Genomic DNA, 15371 nt, shown 5'->3' with positions numbered 1-15371 from the left:
AAGGCCACGCCCTTGTTTACACCACGCTTGAGTCACGTGAGCGAATTGACCAATTGACACACTTTAGATTTCTGTGTCGTTCGCCGTCACACGATGCGATGCGCAGAAAGATTGTACCCAATGTTTTTTTTGAGTTGCTAAAAATAGATTCCCCCTGCACGTATTGAGGTCATTGAAGTTTGTTTTATTTATTTGCTTGCTGGCTTTTTTTTTAAAATGGGGTATCTAGAAAGTTCGTCTATTAAGGACTTACAATGGTAATTGAATCTACATCCTACCATTCACTTCAACATAAAGTGCTACCCTTCCCCTTCCATTCACGCAACCCGTCCTTGTGAGATCACAAATTTCCAATAAAGATTTGTGTTAAGACTAGTAACAACTAGTTCAACAAGTTATAAGACAGAACTGTTACGAAATCTGTTATTTTTATGCTTAAAACGTAGCAAATTGAAGACTAGGCAGTTTTTTTTAATGTGTAAACAAACCTAAAATGAAGTCAAAAAAATATTAACCAATATTTGACTTGATTTCCGTAACTATTGAACCAACCCTGTAAAAAAAAGAGTAATATATTTAAACAGCATTATTATTCGATACCCCTGGTCTAAAATCCAATACAAATCAATGCGGCGAACGATTGAGCGAAATTGCTATACATTTTTAACTAGCACAGCAGAACTGACGCAACGCTGGGATTAAAATCCGGGACACTGAACTTTAAAGTGCTTACATAGGCTAAGTTTGGTATAATCTTTTTCGCTTGTTGTAATTTATATACGAGATTTCGTTAAGTCTCTATGCTTAGAAATTACGAACTTATTTACTTGTTTTTTTAGTTGTCGTGTTTAAATAGTTTTATGTGTAAAGCGGTTTTTTAAATAGAGATATTTATTTAACTCGAAAAAAATAAATATTGCATCAAGAGTATCCTATGTAGATTTGCAACTGGCGAAGTTATGATTTGCGCCATATATTTCATTTCTCCAACATATTTCTACAACAGTAAAACAGCATCATCATTAATGAGGACCCCTTGTGGTACATAGAGACACAACCACACCTCTCCATCGTGGTGGGTTTTGGGCGATTCCTTCAAGTTGGGTCCACGACATTCCGGCGTTTCTGCTTTATTGACAGCTGGCCTTTTTCAACTTTGTTTTGGCCTACCAACTTTCTTATTTCCTTGGTGATTCTAATTTAATTCCTTTCTGGTGAATTTGTTAATTAGTTTAGGGCAGGGTGTGTCCAAACCATCCCCATTTGCGCTTTTGTATTTCTTTGCCAATAAGGTCTTGTCCAGTTTTTTTTTTCAACAGTTCGGAATTTGTAACTTTTTACAGGCTACATCCGTTTTTATTAGTTTGTACCAGTAAACAATATTGAGTGTAATTTTTATTTCATGCGCACGTTATTTTCATAGAATAGAATAATAATTCTTACTTTTAGTTTCCATTGTTTTTGTTACCTACTCATGTTTAAATTTATCTACTCCTAAATACAACAACCCTTATACTTAATCCCAAACCCTGATCTTCTTATACCAAGTGTCATTAAAAAACACTGCAGTTAAACTCTATCCTGCGTTTCTTAACCTATACAATAAACCCTGTTAATACCCCACTTACCTTAACCCAAACAATACACAGTTTTTAGGCTTCCAAAACCTTAACCCAAACTATCATACCCCAACTCTAAATACCCTACCAAAGGCCAAACCTCTATCTCCTAACTTACAACCATAATTTCCTTTAACCAACCCTCACCTCATTCAATAATAATCCACCAGATGTTACATAACATCATGTGCTATAAGATCACGAGATATTTTGTAATGCACTTTTGCTTTATCATTTTCTTCCCGAATTAAATACACTACTAATATTATACATAATTTGTCCTTTCAAATAAATTTAAAAAAAAAAAAAACAAATTCTAGCTTATAAAACCTTTTATTTTTTTTAGTGATTTTCTTTTCAAAATAACAATCTAGTCATTTAGATATTCACATTGCAATGGTTAAAAAGCTGTGTATTGTGGGGGTTTGGGGGAGGGGGGGGGGGGCGGTGGTGGGCAGGAGGGAGGGAAGGGAGGGGGTGTTGTTCTGATATTGACAAAGACATTGTAAAAATTAATAAGACTGAAACATGGAAAAAAAATTGCTAAAATAATTTGTTTTAAAATTATAATAGTATAGTATTTAATAATTATGTTTCGATAACATTTAAGTTTAATAATAAATATAAGAACACCACCACTGTAAGTAATATAACTGGCCTGAAACTGTTCCAAATTTTTTTTAATCGCCGGAGGAAATTTTCCTTTCATGTGACACAGAAACGATACGTGCTTGAGACAGAAAAACAAACCAATAGACACCGTATTTGTTTACACTGAGGTGTCACCTTCCAGCCCAGCCCAAAAAATGACACCCGACACCATAAACAACACACTAGCCCAAACACCATCGTAAATCACATTCTGTTAATCTCACCAAAAAACACGTGTGCACTATCTGACATTGATAAGTACTTGAGTACAGAGATTTGTTCTCAATGGGGGGAAAATGAAGTCTAGTTATAGGTTTGAATGGCACTTAAGTAAAGTACATGTGGTATGTGATATAAGTGTCACTCAAACGAAATCTGCTAAGTTTTTGTGGGCTTTTAAATCCCATTTATTTCTTAAGTGAAAAAGTACCCTTTCGAAGAGGTCCACGGGGCAGGTGAAGTAGAGTGCACCTGTTTCAGTGACCTCGGGCATATGAAAGGATAGTGTGGTAGGCACTACGCCAAGCCGCTTTGTACTTTCCCCTAACGTGAGTCGGGTACCCATTAGAACTAATTTCTTTCATTTTGTACTGTATTTATCAAAGTATTTATAATATAACTATTTGAGATTTCTATATAAAACAAAAATCGTTTTCCAGTTTTGTTTGATTTAATCTTTAAAACACGATTCTCTCATGATATAGGCTCAGAGTTTCTTCCCCCCAAACGAAATGAAATTTATATAATTTATATAGAAAGTCTACCCCCCCCCCCCCCACGAAAATTTTAAGTGCCCCCCCCCCCCACCCCCCCGGAGAAAAAGTCTGGAAGAAACACTGTATAGGCTAAAGATTAGACGAATACAGTTATATTTTTATATAGGTATTTTTAAAAATGGGACAAGGCATCCGGCTTACAAAACAAAACTTGTTGTTGTGGCAGTAACAGATTAACTCTACTTCATCTGCAAATAGATTGTATGGCTAAACTGCAATATTAAAAAAAAACAGAATTTAAAGCCTATACGAAATCGAAGTATTCAGGTTAAATATTTACGCAACATACACATATAGCCACATATACACAATAAACATATATTTGTAGCTTCACAGTAACAGGGTGAGGCTAAGTGGAAGATTATGTATCCGACCGAGTGTAGTTAAAACGTATGCATCTACCAGTTCAGTCTCTAAGAGGGCAAACAGTCTTATTTTGTAGATGTTACAAAAAATCATTCAAATACAACCAGGGGCACCAAATAAAAATTATTAGAACCACTGAATAGGGTGATTAACCACATATATTATTAAAATAATCTGAACCAGGGCTGGACGCCATTAACATCTGTTATCTAAATTACTCCATGACTCAGTCAAACAAGCACGTTGTTGATCTGGGTTCGAGTCACAACCAAACGGGGACCAACAGAGACGTAGAAAAAAAATATAGAAAAACAGGATCGGAAAGTATTTATATCAGATGTAAAAAATTGATGAATTTTAAACAAAACAAACTATCTGCTACAGTCCCCCCCCCCCCCCCCCCAAAAAAAAATTAAATAAAATTGAAAAAAGAATAAACAATGCGTTCAAACTTTCTTGATAATAATAAATTATTTTAAACCCTGATTGTAAACATTTGTCTCTTAATAACGTGACTTGTTGAACAGCCAGTTCTTTATACCTATATACATAGAGTCTTCTTTATATCTATAGACATAAACTCTTCAGCTCTGTCTTTAAGATCGCACACAAATATCTTTAGAAAAATCGTGCATGACGATACAAAATGAATTACAGTGACGTATCTAGTCAGATGACAATTTGTTATTCAAAAGAAAATTGGCACATAAACAGGTTTAAAGTAGGCGTGGATTGATCCCCCCCCCCCTCTCCCCCACCCCTTAGTGACGCCACCACCAAACAGCGGACCGTCTTCGCGTCTGCGTGACTCAACATCCGGCGAGTCGTTTTTCCAGGTCGTGACGTAATTTGTTCCGCGCCAGCGAGCAGACGACGGGGATAAAAAGCGCGCGGCCCGTGATTTCAAGACACACAACACAGCAGACGTGAAGAGATATCACCACAGTAGCCAGATACTAAACGGTCAATCGACGCCATCAACTACCAGACAACATGCAAGCTAAACTTTTAATCGCTCTTTTCGTGGTCGTGGCCGTCTCATCTTTTGCCGATGCCGACAAAGGAGAAAAGGTAAATATTTTAATTTAAGTAATAATTGTCAAGCTTTTTATACGTTTTTCTTTGTAAATCATCTTAATTTACCTAAAAGATTTAAATACTTTGAAATTATTTTTAAAATTCTGAGATTAAAAAAAAACTAAACACATAAACACAATTCTATAAGATACATAGAATAGCAAAAACTTCGTTGATTAAAAAAGGTATTGTTTTACCAATTTTTAAAATACCGAACCATTTGTTCAAATAAATTTGGTTAACTATTTTAACAAAGTTGAAGAGGGGTAAGGCTAGTTAACTGTATAAGTAATACTAAGTAATACTAATACCTGAATTGTTACCGAAATGGTTAGTTAGTGTGATTTAAAAATTCTTATTCAACAGTTGTTTTTCTGTTTTTGTGTGTGTGTGTTCAAAACGTTTTATCACAATTTTTCTTTCTTTTTCTCCAGGGTAAAGGCGGACCAGGCGGAGACAGAGGAAGGGCTCCCGTTCCCCCTGCACCCCCAGCCACCCCCAGACCAACGCCTCCAGCAGTCCGTAAACACGACAAATCTGAGGAGAGGAACTCAAACGAGCTGATCAGCTCAGAGGAACACGGCGACAAAGATGGCGCTGAATACACTTTTGGCATTGATCTTGGAAACGGTGTCGTTGCTGAGCAACAAGCGGATGTCCCAACGTAAGTTCTCCACCATTGTTGTTTACTAAATTTTCACTCCCCCCCCCCCCCCCAAATTAAACATAAATACTTAAAGCTATTGTGGTTATATCTTTGAGACACACATATTGTTTTCTTCTTTGTACTTCATATAACATAGGAAGGGATAAACATGTCATAAATATTATGCGCCTTATGCCCATTGGCTCCGATTTCAGCTTCTTTTTCAATCCTGGTGCGCTTTCCATTTTCTTTATTTACTCAAGAACATTTGCAAGGCAGTAGTCTTTTGATTTGGCTAGACGTGTTGCTGTTGACAGCTAAAGAGCCACTACTTCCCATGGGTCTGTGAACCAAACTCGAGGATATTCGGGATATAAGATTTGTGCTCTACGATACCCCAATTATTCATTCCCTTTCTTTATAAATTTAATGTATGGAAAGAATTGAGCTAAGCATTGTCTCGAACTGACTATGGCCGCTGTCAATCGAAATATATTATCGAATGACTTATTTATACAATTCTACAGCTGCTCATTTAGTTTGACTTTAGCTCTACAGTAGCTACCCTCGAATAAGCTATCGTTCTCTTTAGCAAAGACCCAATACAATAAACCTAATTTTCTTGACGTTTACAGAAACGGCACCGTCATCCTGGTCAAATCCAACGACCCAGTTCTGGCATCACTTAACATCACCCGTGCCAGGTCCATCTACAGTTTCTACAACAACTCACAGGTAAATATTTAGCTTCTTTTTTTTGCGCTCTTCATCAAATAAATTACAAGTCAGGCTTGATACATGTCCAAATGAACTAGATCTATGTCTTTAAAAACAATACATGCAATGTAATTTGAACATTGTCTAGTATTTTAAATTTAAATAATTTCGAATGCTCATAATAAGAACCAATCAAAGCTGAAATATTTCAAAGTTCGCATTAGATTTGGAAAATTCACTTACATTAATTCTCGTTATGAGTGCGCTCTCTTTTAACCACAATATAAAGATATGTGTAGTTTTAAAAAAAATGCTAAGTACCTAGAATTGGTTCCATTTTTAACATGTTTTTAAACGTTCTATATTTAGATTGTTGCTGTTATCGTCCGGGGCGCCTGTTTCGTCTCCAACACAGACTTCACCTACCAGAGCGCCATTGACCATCTGAACGCCATCAATGTAATTATTTTTTGAAACTTCTACATTTACAATTTTTAAAGAAAACTTATTTTCCTTAATTTACCCATTGACCACGTCTTCCAATGTACTATTTTTTTGTTGTTCCTATAACTTGCTTAAGCTAAAACGATAACGAACCTCTGTTTTTATAGAACACCAACCAGACCATCACAAAGAAAGAGTCTTGGAACGCCACCAAGGTTCTGTCACGTGATGAGGCCAAAGCCTACCTGGCCGCCAATCCTGACGTCAGACGTGCCTGCAACAGACAGAGGATCTCTCTCGTGGAACCAGCTGGTGGTAAGTCTACACGTCTGTTCTTTCTTTCATAAAGTCTACACGTCTGTTCTGCTTTCTTCAATGGTACCCATCCGCTCTTTGTTTTAAGACGTACGTGCATCTTCTCTGTCTTTCAAGACGTCTATACACCTGCTCTGCTTTCTTGAATTCTATACCTCTGCCTGTCTTTTGTGTAGTCTGTACATCTGCCATGTCTGTTATGAGCACTGACTAGTTAGATATCTCCAAATTCTGGTCTATTTGTATTGAGGTGGGAGAGGGGGTGAACCAACCTACGCATTATTTTCTAAGATACGCCATTTCATTGAATCAAATAAAGATTTTATTTTTTATTTCTTTCATCAGCTGCTTCTGAAGGTGAGGTATCCTTGACCTTCTACACACTGGACACAGAGGTCACCGCCTTTGTCCTCCCTCCCCCACCCAAACCTACCCACCCCGCTGGTGGTATCTTCGGTGGTCATGATGGACCCAAGGGTGGTCATGATGGACCCAAGGGTGGTCGTGGTGGACGCCATTAACCTCACGGGCTGATGCGTTAAGACAGAAAAACTTACATTTATTGACTAATGTGATATACCGGTTTCATGGAAGAATGGTTTACAATTTCTATTCGAATTTTACATATTTTTAGAAAACAAAAATGAATATATTATATGCTTTAAAATGAATTTTTAAATTAAATGTTAGGGTATAGAATGAAAGTTGTTTATTGTTTATTGATATTGTTTACAATGTTTTATTTTACACTTGTGCTAAATATTGATCATGCTGGCATGTCTATTATTTTCTAAATGTACCTGGTAAATATTTCTTTGTTTTTGGAAAATTTATCTGGTCACATTAAACTCATGCATTTCTTTTGAATCAGATATTTTGTTTTTCGAATAAAAATATATATAAAAAAAGAAAAGTATATTGTTTCCTTTTTAATACATGTAACATACGTTTACTACAAACCTTCAGATTGACCAAAAGTACTAAAGCTCATGGTTGCTAAACCGAAAAAGTCTCGAGTTCGAACCCTCGGGCAGATGAGGCTCGTTAGCTGGGGACAGCCACTCTTCTAGGAGAAACAACTCCAAAATTAAACAACTGCTGCCTTGTAGTTTGTTCTTGATTGGACAAAGGCTATGGAAGCAAATCCAAAAAGAAAAGCAGGCTGAAATCGGAGTCAATGGCCTCAATGGCGCATAACCAGTTGACACGTAACGCTTAATTGTGTTGGAGGCGTGGTCGAGTCAGTAAAAAGCTCATGGTTGATAAATTCGAACAGTCTCAAGTTCAAACCCACTGGCAGATAAATCTCGATCCCCTTCAACACTAATAATTAAGAACGAAGAAGATGAAGAAGAAGACCAAAAGTACCAGTTATTTCCAGAGTTCGTGCTACTATCTTTTGTATTCATTCACGCGTGCCATACCAAAAGAAAATAATACATTCGCAAACATCGAGTCATACAATGTTAAGGATTACAGATTAAATTGTTAGATTTCATACAAAACAGTAAATGAGATATTTTTGTAGACCAAATGAAGTATGGGCTTTTTCATCGATTTCGGCATTAAAAGGCTTGCACTACTCGGTCAGCTTTTTATTTATCCCTGACCCAAGTAAAATATCCATCAAAGCTGTTTGTAACACGTGAGCATGACTAATGAGATTAAGACATTCAGGTTTGTTGTCAAGCGCTCTATCGTTCGACCACGCAGTTTCACGTCTAATACAAAAGAACCACGGGGTGTCTCGTAGCTGTGGAAAGACGAAGGCAAAACACTAATTACACATAACCTCAGGAAAACACACATATTTCCAGCTTTCCAGAGGCGTAGCGACCCTTCCCGGCGCCAGGGGACAAACTTTTCGATTTGCACCCCCCCCCCTCAAGATTTCGGTTTGCACCCACCCTCAAACTTTCGATTTGCACCCCCCTCAACCTTTCAGTTTATTTCTCCAACCCATTTAGGCGCCCCCTAAGGGTCGGCGCCCGGGGACATATGTCCCCCCTTCCCCCCCTTCGCTACGCTACTGCAGCTTTCCTTACACAAACACGTATAACCACACTTAGCCACGAATAACCTCAGCTAATTACATCAGTCCCTATTTAACCATTACTATGGTTTATAATGAGAGTAGCTCGTTTAGAGGAGGACTAAGATAAGTGTTAAGACTAGTACCCACTGGTACAAGTTATAAGACAGTACAGTTGCGAAATGTGTTATTTTTATGCTTGAAAAGTAACTGATTAAAGACTCGGCAGATTTTTAATGTGTAAGCAAGTTTAAATTAATGTTTAAAAATACCAGGCAATATTTGAATTACTTTCCACAACTATTGAAACAAGCCTGCAAAAAAAAAGAGTGACATATTTAAACAGCATTTTTGCGTTCATTGATTCCATTGCCTATAGAAATCAATGCGACGAACATTCGAGCGAAGTTGCTGTACATACATTAATAATAAGCACAGCAGAACTGACGCAATGCTGGGGTTAAAATCCGGGACGCTGAACTTTAAAGTGCTTACATAGCCTTAGTTTCGTATAATCTTTTTCACTGGTAGTAATTTTTTTTTCTAAATTTTGTTAAAATTATAATGTAATTTACTAAGTTTTTCCATGACCATTTTGAAATAGTTGTGTGCGTAAAGTAGTATCGAATGGCGATACAGTATATATAACCAGACGAATTCGGTTTTGTTCATGTTGGCGTTAAATCCTATTTCATTCATTGAGATCATATGTAAAATATTTGTAGTTGAGATTCGCATTTTTAATAAAAATTGTTTTCCTGTGTTGTTGTTGTAATCTTTCAAAAGATAATCATTACGTTCACTATTACATATTGAACACATGCAATTTTATTAATTGAGATATGTGTTTGTTCAGATTGGACATATTGCTTACCACACAACCCTTTTCAAAAGAAATAGGGAGTTGATACAGATTTACTATACATCATCTGCAAATAGATCTATTTAAGTAATCTTAACAAGGTCTTGGTGCCACGAACATCTGTTATCTAAACTACACTATTGCTCAGTCAAACCAGCATGTTGTAGATGTGTGTTCGAATCCCAGCTGCAATAGACACGAAAAAAACACTTTAAAAACAGGATAGAGAAAATGCTTTCTTTAGTGTGACAATAGAGGATTTTAAAACTTTACAATCTACTTCTAATTTTTTTTAAACACACAAAAATAAAATAAAAAAACTAAGTGTTAAAGATGTCATGATAAAAATAAGTCATGTTTAACCCTGATTGTAAACATTTGTCTCTCAAATAACGTGACTGATAAACCTTTCTGTTCTCTGTATCTATAGACATAAACTCTTCAGGTCTGTCCTTTAAGATCGCACACAAATACCATTTAGAAAAATCGTGCATGCTGTTACAAAATGAATTACATTCCTATGACGTATCTAGTCAGATGACAATTTGTTTTTGAGACGAAAATTGGCACATAAACAGGTTTAAAGGATTCGTGGTTATACCCCCCCCCACCCCCCCACCCCATCACCACCCCTTTCGTGACGCCACCACCAAACAGCAGACCGTCTTCACGTCTGCGTGACTCAATATCCGGCGTGTATTTTTTCCGGGCCGTGACGTAATTTGTTCCGCGCCAGCGAGCAGACGACGGGGATAAAAAGCGCGCGGCCCGTGATTTCAAGACACACAACCCAGCAGACGTGAAGAGATATCACAACAGTAGCCAGATACTAAACGGTCAATCGACGCCATCAACTACCAGACAACATGCAAGCTAAACTTCTAATCGCTCTTTTCGTGGCTGTGGCAGTCTCATCTTTTGCTGATGCCGACAAAGGAGGAAAGGTAAATATATTAATTTAAAAAATATTTGCGAAGTTGTTTTTATTTTTTTTTATTTTGAAAAATAAATAGATTTTTATTTTACCTTAATACAAACCTATATGTTTAACTTTTCTGTACAAATTCTATATTTTAAACTTAATATAAAAGTAAAATACATTAACTTACATTTTTAAAATTGAAATGTTTACAACTTGGTTGGGTGAAACATGTTTAGTTTTGGCTCAGCGGTCCTCAAATTGTTGCCATGAAGATATTAGTGTATACAGCTGCGTGAATAAATCACTGCTTCTGACTAGAAATTATACCAATGTTTAACTGTTTGATTTTTTTTTTTAAACTTGTATAACTTGTAAAATATAAACAAAACAATTTGTTCTAAATGACGTTTGCATAGTTTAAAGTGACCCAACCAAAACATAAGGTCGGTTAACTTTCGTTCGACCAATTTCGTAAACAAATTCATATTTTTATGAGTTAAACAGGGATACGGTTAATTAACTACATAGGCAATACTAACGCGTCAATTATTACCAATCTGGTTCTTATTTGTATTATAGAGTATGTTGGTGATTTAAAAAATTGTAATTCAATAGTTGTTTTTTTTGGGGGGTTAAAAATGTTTCATCGCCACAATTTTTCTTTTCTTCTCAGGGTAAAGGCGGACCAGGCGGAGACAGAGGAAGGGCTCCCGTCACCCCTGCACCCCCAGCCACCCCCAGACCAACGCCCCCAGCAGTCCGTAAACACGACAAATCTGATGAGAGCAACTCCAACGAGCTGATCAGCTCAGAGGAACACGGCGACAAAGATGGCGCTGAATACACTTTTGGCATTGATCTAGGAAACGTCGTCGTTGCTGAGCAACAGGCAGAGGTCCCTGTGTAAGTTTCTTGCCACTTTTTAAAATTTAAAGCTGATCGCTGAAAGTTATATAGAGATGTCGTAAGCGAGAGTATTTTAGCACTATACACAAATCTTTGTTTTTCTCCTTTTTACTTTATTGTAACAAAGACTAAACAAAATTGCAAACTCTAGTTTTCCTCCAAAATTATAATGCGTTAACTTGAGACTCCGTATTAGAATGCATTTTTATTCAGGATTTGCTTCCATAGCCTTTGTCCACCCAAAAAAACTACATGAAAGATAATAGTGTTTTTTTTTTTTTTTGCATTTTTTGGAGTTTTCAGTCCTAGATGGGTCTTTTTTCTTAGCTAAAGTCATTCATCTCCCTCTCCCAAAAGTTTTTCTCTTTTCGCTTTTTGAGTTTTCCTAGATAAGTCGTTCTACCTAGCAAAGGGCGTTTATCTCCCAATGGTGGGGGGAAATCTGTGAACTGATCTAGATATCACTCTTGCACTCCATCACTCGAACTAGCTGTCCTGGCAAAATCTTATATCTTCACACGATGTATAGATATGATCTTTAGCGCTACTTTATTTTGAGTGTTATACTCTATCACCACTCCACCATTCAGCTTTCGTCCTGTCACAGGAGACCCAATGGAATAAATCTAATTTTTGTTTTCTTGACGTTCTCAGAAACGGCACCGTCATCCTGGTCAAATCCAACGACCCAGTTCTAGCCTCACTTAACATCACCCGTGCCAGGTCCATCTACAGTTTCTACAACAACTCACAGGTACATCATAAATTTATTTCTTGTTCTTCTTCAAATTAATAAAATACAACTGGTTAGAAAAGTAAACCAACTTAAGACACGTTAAATTAAAGTAGATTTAGATATTAAATTTCAATAACTGCCATGCAATGGTTTAAATAATTTCAAATGCTCATAATAAGAAGTACTTAAAGCTGAAATATTTCAAAGTTCGCGTACTAAAGTCGATTAATTAAATATAATTAGTTTTCTAATAATGAATTCGTTCTTTGTTTTACAAAATGAAGATATAACTTTAAAATTTTGGTTCATTTGTTAGCATACTTGTACACGTTCTATATTTAGATTGTTGCTGTTACCGTCCGTGGCGCTTGTTTCGTCTCCAACACAGACTTCACCTACCAGAGCGCCATTGACCATCTCAACGCCATCAATGTAATTATTTTTTTAAAACTTCTACATTTTAAATTTTTAAACAAAACTTATTTTCCTGACTTTACCCATTGACCATCTGAACGCCATCAATGTAATTTTTTTTTTTTTTAAACTTCTACATTTAAATTTGTTAAAGAAAACTTATTTTCCTAACTTTACCCATTGAGCACGTTTTCTAATGCACAATTTTTTGTTGTTGCTATAACTTGCGTAATCTAAAACGATAACTATCCTCTGTTTTACAGAACACCAACCAGACCATCACAAAGAAAGAGTCCTGGAACGCCACCAAGGTTCTGTCACGTGATGAGGCCAAAGCCTACCTGGCCGCCAATCCTGACGTCAGACGTGCCTGCAACAGACAGAGGATCTCTCTCGTGGAACCAGCTGGTGGTAAGTCTACACGTCTGTTGCTTCTTTCATAAAGTCTACAAGGCTACTCTTCCTTATTTACGTACGGGGCTTAAATTAATCAATGAAGTCGTATATTCTATAATATATCTGTAGATCTGGAGAGGGGTATTAATATCTCTACTTACCTTTAGCTGCTTACAAGTTATTTATCAAGTGTATAGAACAAAACTGCCTAGCCACATGACACATTACAATATCGATCAGAAGCGTGGAAGACATTGTTTTGATATAAAATTCACACATTATGCACCCTTGTGACTTGTGTCTCTGCTTACCATTGTCAACAACGTATCTAATCAGCGCTGACTTTAGAGATCTTAACTGTCTAGTTTAGTAATAAAGCGAGGACGGAGTGGTCTAGCGGTAGAGAGCTGGACTGCTAACCCGTCTCGAGTTCAAATCCGGGTTCAAGTCAATAGACCGTCCCTGAGTCCACGCAACTCTGATGGGTACCTAACTCAAGTTAGGGAAAATAAAGGCGCCTGGTGACCACACTATCTCTTCATATGCCGAGGTCACAGAAACAAGTGAACTCTACTTCACTTGTTCTATAGACCGTCTGGTTTGAAAAGGGAACTTTACTACTTTGACTAGTAACAAAGGGGGGGGGGGGGGGGGAGAGTATAAACCAATCTACGCACTCTTCCTAATTACGCCATTTCATTAAATGAAATAATGAGGGGTTTCTAAATTTTATTTCATCAGCTGCTTCTGAAGGTGAGGTATCCTTGACCTTCTACACCCTGGACACAGAGGTTACCGCCTTTGTCCTCCCTCCCCCACCCAAACCTACCCACCCCGCTGGTGGTATCTTCGGTGGTCATGATGGACCCAAGGGTGGTCGTGATGGACCCAAGGGTGGTCGTGGTGGACGCCATTAACCTCACGGGCTGAGGGCTAAAGACAGAAACACTTACATTTATTGACTAATGTGATATACCGGTTTCAAGGAAGAATGGTTTACAATTTGTATTCGAAATTTTTATATATTTTAGATAAAAAAAGTAAATCTATGTTTTGCTTTAATATGAATGTTTAAATTAAACATAGGAAATAGAATGACGGTTGTTTATTGTTTATTGATATTGTTTACAATGTTTTATTTTACACTTGTGCTAAATATTGATCATGCTGGCATGTCTATTATTTTCTAAATGCACCTGGTAAATATTTCTTGGTTTTGGAAAATTTATCTGGTCACATTAAACTCATGCATTTCTTTTGAAATGAATATTTCTTTTTCGATTAAAAAATATTAATACAAAAAAAAAGAAAATCATATTGTCTCTTTCTTTATACATATAACTTTATACCATTTCTACAAAAGGTTGTGTGCTGAGCTGGTACCGACACAATAATTTTATTCCGTACTAGTCTTGTTAAAAGGATTGTTTACAAATATGCTAATTTTTATATACATATGTATGTAACACTTATAACAAGAAAGAGAAATAGAATATTCTTGTCAAAAAGGTAGGATTTATGTGGAGTGAATAAACTTTATCCAAGTGAAGTTGGGATCCAGGCTAATTGATTTGTGTTGTGCAGTGCAGCTGGAAAACAGTTTTCTATCGGGAAACTGAGTCGTCTAGTATATTCTAAAAAATGATTGCCAACATTTGTTTTTTTAATTGGGAAAAAATTGTTATATATTTAACTTTAATAGATCCTTACTTTTAAGCAATTTTAAAAGTTTATTTAATAAATCATATTTAAACTAAATTAATTACGTAGAAATGCAAATATATGTCAGTTAAAATATGAAAAATGTTGCACCATTTTTAAAAGTATATGAAGTTTACTTTGTACTAATTGTAAAATGTATAAGGAGTCATTTGTTTGAATGAAGTTTAAAGTTACTCAACGTAAACTTAACAATTGGTTAGCTTTTTTATCTAGTAAAAGACGTAATATATAGGCCTATTATTTAAACTTATATTTTGGATTATGATTAAGTTACCAAATGGCTTTGCATGCTTTTGAAATTTAAAAACAAATATTTTGTGAAAAATCAACGTGTTTTATTTATTACTGTAGTTTATTGTCATGTCATCGACTACGTTGACTAATTAAACTTGCACTCAGTAAATTTAAAACATAGAATAGTCATTTGTGCTAATAAGGTTTAAGATAATTAAAATGATTTGGACAAGTTAGTAAAAAAGATGATATACACTTTAATAAAGTTTTAGGTTAATAAGTTCTTTACGTTATTTTGAAGTCTTAAATATCAACGAAATCGTTTGTATTTGTGTAAATAGGGGATTTCATTATTTAAATTTAAAAATTCTTTTTTTCTAAAAATGCTTCACCAAGAACAAAATGTTTTGTCCTCTCCATGACGAAGACCTTAGGTCGAAACCTCCATTGTACTTGTTATAGTCTTGAAATCGTGAGGATACTAACACTACCTGTTTATGTATATATAATTTTTTTACATTATTTTATTTAATATT

At 36.0% G+C, this 15371-nt stretch overlaps 1 protein-coding gene across 2 annotated transcripts; it reads left to right on the top strand.

The window, feature by feature from the left end:
* The first annotated feature begins 4336 nt into the window (after positions 1-4336).
* On the top strand, positions 4337-14169 carry LOC131936671 (uncharacterized). 2 transcript variants are annotated; one of them, XM_059293710.1, is made up of 6 exons: positions 4337-4483; positions 4924-5153; positions 5771-5870; positions 6222-6311; positions 12747-12894; positions 13621-14169. In XM_059293710.1, the coding sequence occupies exons 1-6, from the start codon at positions 4406-4408 to the stop codon at positions 13794-13796; spliced, it is 822 nt and encodes a 273-aa protein (XP_059149693.1). In that variant the 5' UTR covers positions 4337-4405; the 3' UTR covers positions 13797-14169. The 2 variants fall into 2 exon arrangements, with proteins under 2 accessions (XP_059149693.1, XP_059149692.1); XM_059293709.1 differs by lacking the exons at positions 12747-12894; positions 13621-14169 and adding exons at positions 6464-6611; positions 6957-7502.
* The last annotated feature ends 1202 nt before the right edge of the window (positions 14170-15371 follow it).

Source organism: Physella acuta, unplaced genomic scaffold (genome assembly GCF_028476545.2).
Source record: "Physella acuta isolate Inbredline_101_S28 unplaced genomic scaffold, ASM2847654v3 ptg000183l, whole genome shotgun sequence".
Classification (NCBI taxonomy): Eukaryota; Metazoa; Mollusca; class Gastropoda; family Physidae; genus Physella; species Physella acuta.
The sequence above is the reverse complement of the archived record's forward strand: the minus strand, read 5'-3'. Positions and strand labels throughout refer to the sequence as shown.

What these genes read in the sequence shown, in the direction of transcription:
- LOC131936671 (XM_059293710.1), top strand. Translation starts at nt 4,406, where the DNA reads ATGCAAGCTAAACTTTTAATCGCTCTTTTCGTGGTCGTGGCCGTCTCA. An exon ending in CAACAAGCGGATGTCCCAAC is followed by an intron (nt 5,154 to 5,770) that starts GTAAGTTCTCCA and finishes TGACGTTTACAG; the next exon opens with AAACGGCACCGTCATCCTGG. An exon ending in GTTTCTACAACAACTCACAG is followed by an intron (nt 5,871 to 6,221) that starts GTAAATATTTAG and finishes TTCTATATTTAG; the next exon opens with ATTGTTGCTGTTATCGTCCG.